Source organism: Zootoca vivipara, chromosome 2 (assembly GCF_965207765.1).
Source record: "Zootoca vivipara chromosome 2, rZooViv2.hap1.1, whole genome shotgun sequence".
Taxonomy (NCBI): domain Eukaryota; kingdom Metazoa; phylum Chordata; class Lepidosauria; order Squamata; family Lacertidae; genus Zootoca; species Zootoca vivipara.
In genome coordinates, this window is record NC_142584.1 from 110,496,602 (window position 1) to 110,509,684 (window position 13,083).

Genomic DNA, 13,083 nt, shown 5'->3' on the forward strand with positions numbered 1-13,083 from the left:
TGCAGGGCTGCAGTTTGAAGCATGGCCACAAGGACCCGTTGGAAAGCACAGATCTTGCCACATATATACATACAGTGGTACCTTGGTTCTAGAAACTTAATCCATTCCCAGAGTCCGTTCGACTCCTGAAACGGTTTGAAAACCAAGATGCAGCTTCTGATCAGAAGCCGTGTCAGACGTTCAACTTCTGAAAAACATTCGCAAACTGGAACACTCACTTCTGGGTTTGTGGCATTCGGGAGCCAATTTGTTCAGGAGCCAAGCCGTTTGACTACCAAGGTACCACTGTATGTATGTGTATGTGTATGTATACACACACACACACACACACACACAAAAAAAAAACTTAGCTGCCGTTCCCCCCCCCTCATTCCACCAAGCCACATTTTGCCTCTCAAAAATTAAGGATGGTTCAAAGTTTAGTCATGTACAGCCTCTGGAAAATTGAAGTAGTATATCCTTATACTGCCAGACACAGGAACAAAATAAAAAATATAAAATGTTCCTCTGACTCAGCTTCTCCAAAACTGGTTTAAGGGCAAGATCTGAGCTTTTCAATGGGCCCTTGTGGCTATGCCTTCATATTGCAGCTTGATCTGGAGGAGTGATCAGTATTTATTTATTTATTTAATTTATATACTGCCTATACCCAGAGGTCAGGGCGGTTCACACAATGATGATGCTTATAATATCTCCACGCTATTGAAAGCTTCACCTGCTGGTATCTGTGGAGACCATCCTGTATGAGAGTCCCGCCTGGGAGACCTGTTATCCTTGCCCTTTTCTGCCTGGCCTGTGAGGGTGGGGCCTGGACTGACTCCAGCTGCAAAAGCTGAGGCTGCTGAACAGATTCTTGGGCTAGGGTATTGTTTAAGAGTTTTTTTTTGTTGGGGTGGGGTTGTTGCTGTTTTTGATATTATTATTTTTTTGTATCTTTATTTTATGTCTTACAATTTATGTGGGAATTGCACAAATCGGTTGCACATTTTTTTGATGTTTTATTTATTGTTTATCACTTCTTTTGCTATGTTGTAATCATATTTGTCCCCCCCCCATGTTGTAAGCCGTCTGAGCATGGTTTTAACTACGAAAAGGCAGCGTACAATTAAAATTATGCGAACCTGAATATTCTGCACCCAGATAAATACAAGCTTGGGAACTTAATTCAGCGACGCGCTGTGTTCACGATGTATCCCAGGAAAAGGTTGCAAAGCCAATTTCGCATCCTCTTGCAGCTACAATGTGAAGCCCCGCCTGCAACATTCTTTTGTCGCTGGAAGAGATTTGCAACACGTTCCGTTCCTTCGCGGACAAAAACTTCTTTCCCCTTGCAGCAAAAACGCCAGTTGTGTTACGGCTCGAGATCAAATGCACAGCAAATCCCGGGACCTTAGCAGATGCATTTGGTGTGGGGAGGGGGGGGCACGAGGAGAAAGCCCCACCCCCATTTCCCAATCATCCTCTTCCTCCCTCCCTTTCAGGAAATGACAAATATTTGCACCCGGGTCAATCAGCCCTCCTGCCTCGCCCCCACCTAAACCCTCCCTCCGCCCCCTAAGGCAGCTCCGCGAACCCCATAGCTGCTCAGGAGGGCGCATGGGACTCCGGCGATGGGCAGGTGGAGGCTGATGTGGCGGGCCTGGGGCCGCACGAAACCCCCGGGACTGAGATCCGCGGTGAGTGGAAAGCCTCGCTTTTTTTTTTTTTTTAAAGAGAGAGATGCGTGCGATCCCAACGAGCGTGGGCGGAGCCCGTTGTTTTGCAAACACGCTGCCCGCGTGCGGACGTGCAGGGAGCCGCGTCTGCAAGATGGGGAAGGGGCGATGGTTGGGGATCGTCCTTGCGCGCAGACTTGGGTAGGAAATCCCGAGGAGCTCGGAGGGACGACGACGACGACTCTCTCCTCGCGAGGAAGCCTATGCACGGGATCGGATCGAGTTGGGAAATGGAGAACCCGGCACCCAGCCCTCCCCCCCCAAAAAAAACCCCACATTTGATAGTGGGCGGCAGAGGGAGGGAATCGCCCCTCGAGCAAGCGCTGTTTGTTTTGCTAAGCGTGCGCGCCCTCGGGGCTTCCATATGGCGAGCGTCCGCCTGCAAGGGGGAAAAGTTGCCACGAGGGGGAAGTTGCCACGAGTTTAGCCTTCAAATGATCGCAGCGCCCGTGAGAGTGGAGAGGCACGGAGAAACACTGCAGTGGGTGGAGAGAGGCCCTTAGGGTACAAATGGGTGGGGCCGCGCCAGACAGAGCAAAACCGCAAAACTCTTGTTTTAAAAAACAAAACACAGCCATTTGCGATCCTGCCTCTCTGAACATGGTGCCACCTCTTTTTCCAGTTCCTCCTGCTCCGCCATTGGCTTTGTGTGTCGGAAGGTGGCGCATGCAACCTGCGTTTAAAGCACATTCCACCAGCACCCCAAGAATCCTGGGAAATGCAGTTTACCAATCGCGGTGCTTTAAAAATGTGGTTTTTAGTCACCCAAAGATTCCTGCTAGGCCTGTCTAGTCCAGGAATGGGGAACCTCAGGCACAGTTGCTAAATGCAGTTCTCCAAGCCTCATTTTCGGGCCCTTGGGTCTCTTCACCAAGCCGTGCCTTCTCACTGGCCCTCCTCCTGTGTTTTGCTTGTCTGGATGAAGAGTTTGGGGGAGTGCAGAAACACCTGGCTTTGTGTCACTGTCACTTTTGTACCCAACTGCACAATGGTAAATTTAAGCAGCTGCTCCTGGAACACTTTTGCCTTTGGAATGTGACCCCTGGAATTTGCCCTCTCTGGGTGGCGAAATTTCTCAGCCCCGATCTAGTCCCAACATCCTGTTGCCACAGTGGCCGGACAGACAATGCCACTGCCATAGAATGACCACAGGCAGGACATGAGGACAATAATGTTTTCCCACCTGTGTTCCCAAGAAACTGGCAATCAGAGGCAATGAACTCTTAAAGGTAAAGTGACCCCTGACCATTAGGTCCAGTCGTGACCGACTCTGGGGTTGCGGCGCTCATCTCGCGTTATTGGCCGAGGGAGCCGGCATACAGCTTCCAGGTCATGTGGTGAGCATGAGAAAGCCGCTTCTGGCGAACCAGAGCAGCACACGGAAATGCCGTCTACCTTCCCGCTGTAGTGGTACCTATTTATCTACTTGCACTTTGACGTGCTTTCGAACTGCTAGGTTGGCAGGAGCTGGGACCCAGCAATGGGAGCTCACCCTGTGATGGGGATTCAAACCGCTGACCTTCTGATCAGCAAGCCCTAGGCTCTGTGGTTTAACCCACAGCGCCACCCGCGTCCCAACTGCACACTACTCCTCACTATAACCAGACGTCTAAGAATGTGTGCCCACATTCCTCCCCGTTTATTTAATCTACAGTCTACTCATTTTAACCCCCCCCCCCATAAAGATTCCAGGAAACTGTAGTTCAGGCATCCCCAAACTTCAGCCCTCCAGATGTTTTGGACTACAATTCCCATCATCCCTGACCACTGGTCCCGTTAGCTAGGGATCATGGGAGTTGTAGGCCAAAACTTCTGGAGGGCCGCAGTTTGGGGATGCCTGCCGTAGTTTGTTAAGGATGCTGAGAATTGTAGCACTGTAAAGGGTGGAACTCACAGAGGTTTAGCAAGCAACCCCTCTTCCCGGGGGACTCTGGGAATTGTAGTTCTCTGAGGCCACCCTGACACCTTTGAACTCCCTTAACAAAACCATAGTTCCCAGGATTATTTGAGGAAGAGGGCGGGGAGCCATGACTGTTTAAAGTGGTATGCTACTGCTGTATAATGCAGAGGGGGCCTTGGTCAAACTCAGGGTAGACCCATTGAAATTAGTGGTCATGACTGACGTAGGACCATTATTTTAAATGGGCTTCCTCTGCACAGGACTCATTTGAAAGCAGCCATTATTGTTTGTGCCGTGCATAGATGCTGAGGGCAGAGCCATGCATTATTGAGGTGAAGGGCCAGAGGCAGGATTTTTTACATGTGTTGTCCTTTCGGGTCGGCAGCACACAAAGGCGGCTCAATTAAAACCCGTTTGTGGGAATCTGCCCTTGGGGAAATCTCAGCAGCCATTGGAGATATTTGTTGAGTGCAGCGATAGAAACTCAGATATAGAAGCTAATCGCCAAACAGCACCTTAAACGTAGATCACGGTCACCGTGATGGAATGTCTCGGTGCCTTTTTTTTTTACAGTGAAATTTCTTATTGTTGTTAGTATTTTTCATTTCGTTTCTATACCGCAGGCACGTCCCACTCCCAAGAGACTGCGATCTACTCCCAATATTAACAAAACTGGCAGTGATCTACCCATTGTCATTGGAGGGAGGAGGAGCGTGCATGGGGTGGGTGGAGCCAGAGTTGTTGAGCTTTTTGGGAGGAGGATGGACCCCCCCAAAAAAGAATTCAATTCAGCTTAGAACACATACATTAAAACATCAAATAAAGCAACCCAAAAAAAATCAAATTCAAGCATCAATTTAAAAAATTCAGATCTGGAAGCATTCTAGGAAGCCAGCGTAGTGCAGTGTTTCCCAACCTTGTGCCTCCAGCTGTTTTCGGACTACAATTCCCATCATTCCTGACCACTGGTCTTGCTAGCTAGGGATGATGGGAATTGTAGTCTCAAAACATCTGGAGGCACAAGGTTGGGAAACACTGGCGTAGTGCTTAAAGTGTCAGACCAGGACCTGGGAGATCAGGGTTAAAATCCCCACTCAGTCATGAACTCACTAGGTGACCTTGGAGACAGTTGCAGCCTCTTAACCTACCTCACAGGGTCGTTGCGGGGATTAACTGAGGAAGGGGTGTGTGAACCGTAGACTCCTTGGAGAAAAAGCTGGGCTATAAATGCAATAAATAAGGCCTTCTGCCGACCTGCTTAAGGAAGCTGAAGGGGCCAGCCAGATGGAGATCTCCTTGTGGCTGCTGGGGAATTTCTGACCCTGGTTGAGTGGGAGTGACTGTTCTTTTGACTCTGCCCTTTCTTCCCTTCCAGACACTCCACTGCAGGCATGCCTCGTCCTTCTCGCTCCCTCGCCAGCCCCTGCCGTCGCTGGCGGAGACCACGGCCCGGTACCTGCGCTCCCTGGAGCCGCTGGTGAGCCCAGAGGAGCTGGAGCATACGCAGAAGCTGCTGGCTGAGTTCGTGGTGCCTGGCGGAGATGGCGAGAGGCTCCAAGCACGGCTGCAGCGCCGGGCGGACCGCATGGAGAACTGGGTAAGGAAGGGGGATCCGGGGCTCTGCGGAGAGACCCCACAAAGCAGGAAGAAGCTGCCGGTGGCAGTGGGGCTTTCCCAGCAGAGCTCTTAGGGCAAATTCACGGCATACATTGAATGTGCTATGCTACCACGTTAAACAGCCATGGCTCACCCCCCCAAGGGATTCTGGGAAGTGAGAGATGCTAAGCTGCTCGCAGAGCTACAGCTTCATTATACACCTTGGTTTTCGAGCGTAATTGCTTCCATTTTCAAACGCACCTCAGAAGATGAAGAGCTTCTGCTGCGTGTTTTTCAATTTTCTCAGCGGGTTTTGCCGACCGCCTATTGCCTCTCAGTTCTCAAATGTTTCGGAAGCTGAACGCTCTTCTGGAATGGGTTGTGTTTGAAAACAGAGGTTCCACTGTATATAATTTGTAATTTTATGCTGCGAACTGCCCTGAGATCTACAGGTATAGGGCGGTACACAAATTTAAACAACAGCAACACTGTTTCCAGAGTGGTTTCACAGTCACTGGGAACGCAGGAGGTTGTAGCTCTGGGAGGGGAATCGGGGTCTCCTAACAGCCCCCGGGACCCTAAATAACAAATTACAGGTCCCATAATTATTTGGAGAAAGACATGGCTGTTTTAAAGGACGGACAGGGTATGGCCCAGGAGCAGACCTTGGTAATCTGCCGCCTGTGCAAGGCCATTTGACGCCCTCCTTCCAGCCCTTGTGGCTCTGGCTGAAGCTGGGCTTTGGGAAGGAGGCGTGAGGCTGTGGCAGGGTCCTAGAGCCTTCAAAACTCAGTCCCAAAGCCCGGTAAGCACTTGCCCAGCTTCAGGAAGGAGGACTCTAGGGACTTGTCAGAGCCATGACCCTCCTTCCTGAAACTGGGTAAGCGCCCATAAGCCTTTGAGAAGACTCCCTTCTCGCCTGCCATTGGGCTCCTTGCCTTCCTCCCAACACCAGCTGCTACTCACAACACTTAACATAAAGTTTAGCTTGCAGTTTTTCTTCTCCTGCTTTAACCCCTCCTCCTGTTTCTTTCCCTTCCTCCGTTCCACCTGTGCCAGATTTTAGATTGTAAGCTCTCTGGGGCAGAGACCTGCCCTGTTGTGCTCTGTGAAGCGCTATGCACATGAAAATCCGTGCACAAATAAATAATAACAGTAGATTGAGGTGCAGCACCTGGAAACAGGCAGTCAGGCTGTGGGCATCCATAGCAGTGACCGGAGGAGGAATGGCCGGAGAAGTGCAGAGAGAAGAAATGCCATGGTGCATCTGCAGCAGCACAACCGGCCGCCTTCTCCTGCCCCGGCTGCAACAAAACATGTCTCTTTTGCATCGGGCTCTACAGCCACAGCAGGCGCTGCACACTCCTCCATTGTCTCCCGAGACAGAGGGATGCCAACCAAAAACCAGATGAAGTGTGGGGTATCTTTGGCATTCCAGATGTTGCTGAACTACAACTTCCATCAGGAAGCATGTCCAATGTCCAGGAAGGATGGGGGTTGTAGTTCAGCAACATCTGGAGAAACAAAGGTTCACAAAACCTATCATAAATGAGCTGTGAAAGACACTTGGGGGATGGGGAAGTCCAGTGCTGTTTTTCTAGAAAAAGGTAAAGGACCCCTGGACAGTTAAGTCTACAGTCAAAGGCGACTATGGGGTTGCGGCGCTCATCTCGCTTTTCAGGCCGAGGGAACCACCATTTGTCCACAGACAGCTTTCCGGGTCATGTGGCCAGCATGACTAGACCGCTTCGGCACAACGCAACACCGTGATAGAAACCAGAGCGCACGAAAACACCGTTTACCTTCCCGCCACAGTGGTTCCTATTTATCTAGTTGCACTGGCGTGCTTTTGAACTGCTAGGTTGGCAGGAGCTGGGACAGAGCAATGGGAGCTCATTGCCATTGAGCAGATTCAAACCACCGACCTTCCGATCGGCAAACACAAGAGGCTCAGTGGTTTAGAAGACTCACCATGAACACCTCAGTGGCTATGGCGCCCACCTGAGAGGTGCCGGAACTGAGTTCCTATTATTTCCTCTTGAAAAAAAGCCCTGGGGGTGACACATCAGGGCAGAGAGAAGTGTTGTATTCCCTTGTCCTCCAAATATTCTAACTGTATCCTATTCATTCCAGATCACAGACTGGTGGGTTCAGTCAGCCTACCTGGAAAGCCGCCTGCCACTGGCTGTTCACTCGAGCCCTGCTGTCGTGTTGCCGAAGCAGGATTTTAATGAGTGGAAAGGACAATTGAGGTAAGGAAGGGGGCAGTGGGTGGGGGATGGAAGGATACTCAAGATGGGTGGGGAATTTTGAGAGTTGGTGGGAAGCTGCCTTGGCTTTAGGCTGTTCAGGTTATGTTCCCCCTGCACAACCCACTTCTGAGGTCCAGCTCCGAGGGCCTTCTGGCAATTCCCTCCCTGCGAGAAGTGAGGTTGCAGGGAACCAGGCAGAGGGCCTTCTCGGTGGTGGCGCCCGCCCTGTGGAATGCCCTCCCACCAGATGTCAAGGAAATAAACAACTATCTGACTTTTAGAAGACATCTGAAAGCAGCCCTGTTTAGGGAAGTTTTTAGTGTCTGATGTTTTGTTGTATTTTTAATATTTTGTTGGAAGCCGCCCAGAGTGACTGGGGAAACCTAGCCAGATGGGTTCTGTTCATCCAGGGAGAACCTTTGGCCCCCCAGAGTTTTATGAACTCCCAACTCCCATCAGCCCAAGTGGTCAGGTGTTGTGGGAGTTGTAGTTCGCCACGCCGTGTTAATCCTGCAGCAGCAGGTCTTATTTAAGCTGTTCGTGTGAACACATCCCTGGCTTGAATCTGGGTTGTTGCACAACTGCTTCAGGCTGAGTCATGGTGTTTAGAAATGAGCTCACCCGGACACCGAACTAGTTAAGCGTGATGTAAAACAAAGTATAATTACAAAGTGGGTGGGTGGCAATTAACCACAGCTATCCCTGCAGTTAATAAACCTGTTGCTGGCAGCAGATCAAAGTGGACCGGGTGACCAAACCTGTATCCTTGTGATGGCTTCTTGGGAAGGAACAATTGTACTGGGGGTATAGCTCAGCGGTAGAGCATTTGACTGCAGATCAAGAGGTCCCTGGTTCAAGTCCGGGTGCCCCCTCTTTTTGGAGGAATTTGCATTTTTTATCCTTCCCTAGCCCCAGTGTTTCAGGTTAGTTAAAATGTATAATTGTTTTTCCTTTGGAAAATATGGCAATAAGGGATAGGACAGGCCCCATATTCCTCGTTCAAGTCCAGTGCTCCCTTATGTGTGGGGGGCGGGCGGGGGGAGAAAACACCTTTTATATTTTTGGTTCTTCCAGTCCCCAAAGCCGCCCCTTGTGGGTAAAATTTTGAAATACTTTGGCAGGTAATTTTGTCATTGAACTGAACATCTGAGCGATACCAATACAGCGGTACCTCATGTTACGGACGGGATCCGTTCTGGAGGCCCGCCCATAACGTGAAATGCCCGCAACTTGAAGCACTGTGTCTGCGCAGGTGAGCGGCCCAATTTGGCGCTTTGGCGCAGGCGCGAGCGGCGAAACCCAGAAGTAACCCATTCCGGTACTTCCGGGTTGCCACTGGACGTTAACGTGAAAAGACGTGACATGAAGTGGACACGACATGAGGTATGACTGTATATTTTGCTGTCCGAACTGGAGCAGCAACTCGATGTCCCCACATGTCAAGGCACATAGCCCTGAAGGGCTGGCCATTATTATTATTATTATTATTATTATTATTATTATTATTATTATTATTATCATCATCTGTCCATCTGGCTGAGTTTATGTTGGCCTCTGTGGCAGAAAATTCCCCAGTGCCTCTCCGTAGCAGTAAGGCTATAAAAATAATGTCCCTCTCATGACACCCAAAAGCAGCTGCCTGAGGCATACCTCCTTTCACCTAACAGTAGGGTTGGCCCCATGGAGATGTGACTGTGTGAGGCCTGGTGTGACTGTGAGGACAAGCCCCTGTCCTTGTCTGACCTGGCGAGAGTTGAGGGGAAACCAGCTCGCCGATGAATTTTGAAAACTCTCAAAAAGAAGCAAAATACTTAGCTACTGTCCTACTTTTTTCTGAGCCGATTGTGAGGTCTGGGAGATGCTTCATCCTTGGATAGCTCAGTTGGATTGAGCATGGCGCCGATAACACCAAGGTTGCAGGTTCGATCCCTTTATGGGACAGCTGCATATTCCTGCATTGCAGGGGGTTGGACTAGATGGCCCTTAGAGTCCCTTTCAGCTCTACCGTTTTTATGGTTCTTCAGGTTCCGGGGGGGGGGGGAGTTGGAGGTCTTGACACTTTTGCTCTTTTCTTAACAAAATCAGTAACACCGGTACAGGAGATTCCACTGCTAATAATGTGTGGCTACAGGAAGTGTTGGGTGTATTCTCCACTTGCAAATGGAAGGCAAACAAACATAGGTGTGTGGTCCATGCTCTGTGTCAACAGAGGCTGTGCTCTGGAATATGCTCCAAAACCCTTTGCTATGCATGGGGTTTGTTGCCTACCAGCAAAGCTGCTCTGGGAAGATTCCCTGCAGATGGAATATTCAAAAGCAATTACTCATAAATATATGGCAGAGAACAATGTGGCAAAACCAGTATCCATAACTAAGCTTCAGGTGAGGCATGTCTATGTGTCGGGGGTATAGCTCAGCGGTAGAGCATTTGACTGCAGATCAAGAGGTCCCTGGTTCAAGTCCGGGTGCCCCCTCTTTTTTTAAAAAAAGAGGGATTTTGTTTGATTTCTCACCTTCCCTTTCCTTAAAGGTTCATAGTAAATAAAATGAAAGAGTAAGCTCCTTACTTGGAATATATCGGAAAGTACCAGGAAAGCTATCTCACATCTTTCAATATAACTTTCTCTATTTCTACCCTACTTTCTTGGCAAAATGTCCACAGGGCAGCTTTCAACAAAATAAGATCAAAACACAACGTGAAAGCAAACAAATGTTAAAGATCATCAGCAGGTTAAAACAGAAGGTTAAAACTACCAAATAAATATGTGCTTGTATACTGTCAATTAATCTTTACAGCCTTCAGTGAAGTTGGGAGGGAGACAGATATTTACATGGGTGTCCACTGGGAGGGCAAGGGGGGCAGTGACCTCCTGCCCCAGATGAAACATAATCCCCACATTCTCAGCTTTCATTAAAAATAATAATCTAGAATTAGTAGAACCCAGGATATGGGACAAAAATGCTCAGATACAATTAGGGACATAGGAACTGCCTTACACTGGGAAACCCAGCCAGATAGGCGGGGTATAAATTTTTTTTAAAAAAATATTATTATAATATTATTATTATGGTCTACACTAACTGGTAGCAGCTCTCCAGGGTTTTGTTTTTTTGCAGGAGTTTCCCCCCATCTCTACCTAGCAATGCCAGGAATTGAACCTGGAACCTCTTCTTTGCAAGGCAAATGCTCTGCCTCTGAGCTTCTCATTGTTGGTAAGAAATTAGCCTGCTCCCCCCCTTTTAAGAGTTTTACTTTGTACCCCTCCCCCACAACACCAAGAACAAAAATTCCCACGGTGCCCATGCAGGCATTACCATTGCACATCCCGGGAGACGTTCACGTATCAGATGACAAGTGGAACCAGGGCCCTAAGAAACCGTTCAGAGCTCAGAATCAGCCTGGGAACCAGCAAAACTAGACAGAGGAGCAGTGCAATGTGCTCTGAATGGGCAACACCCGTTATGGCCTCTGTGATTGAATTTTGATCCAATTGGACAGTCTCCGATGGAAGACCACATTACCTACAGTTCCGTGTCTGGAGGGCCAAATATACATTTGAGGTATATATTTCTAGGAACCATCTTACTTTTGTGATGTTGAGGTGTCTAAAGCTGTTTTTAACACTGTGATTTAGTGTTGTAACCCACTCCGGGACCTTAGGATGAAGGACAGGTAATTAATAATAATAATAATAATAATAATAATAATAATACAGTGGTACCTCGCAAGATGAATTTTTGCAAGACGAATGCATCTTGCGATCTGATGGTGACTCGCAAGACTAATTCGTTTTGCGAAAAATTCGTCTTGCAAATTGCGGTTTCCCATAGGAATGCATTGAAATTTAATTAATGCGTTCCTATGGGCAAAAAAAGAAATTTCAATGCATTCCTATGGGAAACTGCGATTCGCAAGACGAATTTTTCGCAAAACTAATTGACTCGTGGAACGAATTATATTCGTCTTGCGAGGCACCACTGTAATAGCAGCAATAGCAGACTAAGAGGTGCCTGATTCAAGCTCAGGTGCTTCCCAACTTTTTAAAGGCATGTCTACATCTTCTTCCATTACCTCAAAAGCTCATGGTGGGTAACACTTTTTTCTGGAAACATCTGATTGGGCAAATCCTATATCCATAATTAAGAGTTCTTAAAGATAACTCCGCTCCCTGTCTGTTGAAGGAGGTAGCTTGGTGGTAGAGCATTTGACTGCAGATCCAGCTTTTCTTACCCCCTCTTTGGGGGAAAGGAGGAATAAATCCTATCTGGGTGTTATAGCCCCGTACATATAGAAAATAGGGGCACGGGTGGCGCTGTGGTCTAAACCACTGAGCCTAGGGCTTGCCGATCAGAAGGTCAGCGGTTCAAATCCCCGTGACGGAGCGAGCTCCTGTTGCTCTGTCCCAGCTCCTGCCAACCTAGCAGTTCGAAAGCACATCAAAGTGCAAGTAGATAAATAGGTACCGCTACAGCGGGAAGGTAAACGGCGTTTCCATGCGCTCTGACACTCGTCACAGTCCTCCGTGCACCAGTAGTGGTTTAGTCATGCTGGCCACATGACCTGGAAAGCTGTCTGTGGACAAACGCCGACTCCCTCGGCCTGAAAGCGAGAACCCCATAGTTGCCTTTGACTGGACTTAACTGTCCATGGGTCCTTTACCTTTTACTAGATGACCTTTGGAGGTCCCTTCCAATTCTACAGTTCTAGTATTCTGTGACATTAAAGGCTCAGTTCCCTGTTGTCAAATGAGACTTGCCATCTCAGGGAACAACCAGTGATGCTCTGGCAAATTTCAGGGATCGAGCCGGAACTCGTACCCTGGGTACCCAGAACGTATGTTGTTCAGGGCTTTGTGAATTAATCCAGGGACCTCGATTCGGGCTTAGTAGTAGATGAGCAGCCAGTGCAGATGCTTGAACAATGTTGTCACATGTTGTTGACCAGATGTTCCTTCAGCAACTCAGCCACCACATTCTGCACCAGCCAGAGCTTTTGAGCCGGGCCCAAGGGTAGCTCCACATAGAGCACATTACAGTAGTCCAGCCTCAAGGTTCCGAACACATAGACTAGCTGTGTCCTCCAGCTGTTTGGACTGATGAGGGTTGGACGTTCTAAACATCTGGAGGCCACCAGGCTGCTCCAGAAACCCTTTGCAATACACAGATTGATGTGGAAGCGTTGCCTGGTAGGTATAATGTTTGCAGTGGTTAGTCATAAGTACACAGTAGGAGAACTATGTGGCAAAACCAGTATCCACAAGAAGGCTTGCTGGGCAGGCATGCCTATGTACCGGGGGTATAGCTCAGCGGTAGAGCATTTGACTGCAGATCAAGAGGTCCCTGGTTCAAGTCCGGGTGCCCCCTCTTTTTAGAGGAATTTGTTTTCTGGTTTGCTACCATTCTGCTTTATCCAGTAACTTGTGGTGGGTAACATGGTAGGAGATGCTTTTAATGAAATTTAATGTAGAACAGGAAGATCAGTGATGGTAGAAAGGTGATTTCCCCAACTTTACTAATCTTCCCCTGCCTTGTGCAACAATAGGAAGTGTACATAGTTTTCACAGGTGTCCTCTCAGCCGGCAAGCAGGTGATGGTTGGGCCAGGACTCTGCATGAGTTGAC

At 48.8% G+C, this 13,083-nt stretch overlaps 1 protein-coding gene and 3 non-coding genes across 4 annotated transcripts in view; all 4 read left to right on the plus strand.

Moving 5' to 3' along the window:
- The first annotated feature begins 1,494 nt into the window (after positions 1-1,494).
- LOC118081028 (carnitine O-acetyltransferase) overlaps positions 1,495-13,083 on the plus strand; it is a 38,833-nt gene continuing 27,244 nt past the window's right edge. The window contains exons 1-3 of the mRNA XM_035107123.3: positions 1,495-1,676; positions 4,991-5,212; positions 7,345-7,463. Coding sequence (XP_034963014.1) covers positions 1,611-1,676; positions 4,991-5,212; positions 7,345-7,463 — 407 coding nt within the window. The 5' untranslated portion in view covers positions 1,495-1,610. The remainder of the gene's footprint in view (positions 1,677-4,990; positions 5,213-7,344; positions 7,464-13,083) is intronic.
- Positions 8,264-8,335, plus strand: TRNAC-GCA (transfer RNA cysteine (anticodon GCA)). The gene has a single exon. It is a non-coding gene; the product is annotated as a tRNA-Cys (tRNA).
- On the plus strand, positions 9,865-9,936 carry TRNAC-GCA (transfer RNA cysteine (anticodon GCA)). The gene has a single exon. It is a non-coding gene; the product is annotated as a tRNA-Cys (tRNA).
- On the plus strand, positions 12,755-12,826 carry TRNAC-GCA (transfer RNA cysteine (anticodon GCA)). Its single transcript has one exon. It is a non-coding gene; the product is annotated as a tRNA-Cys (tRNA).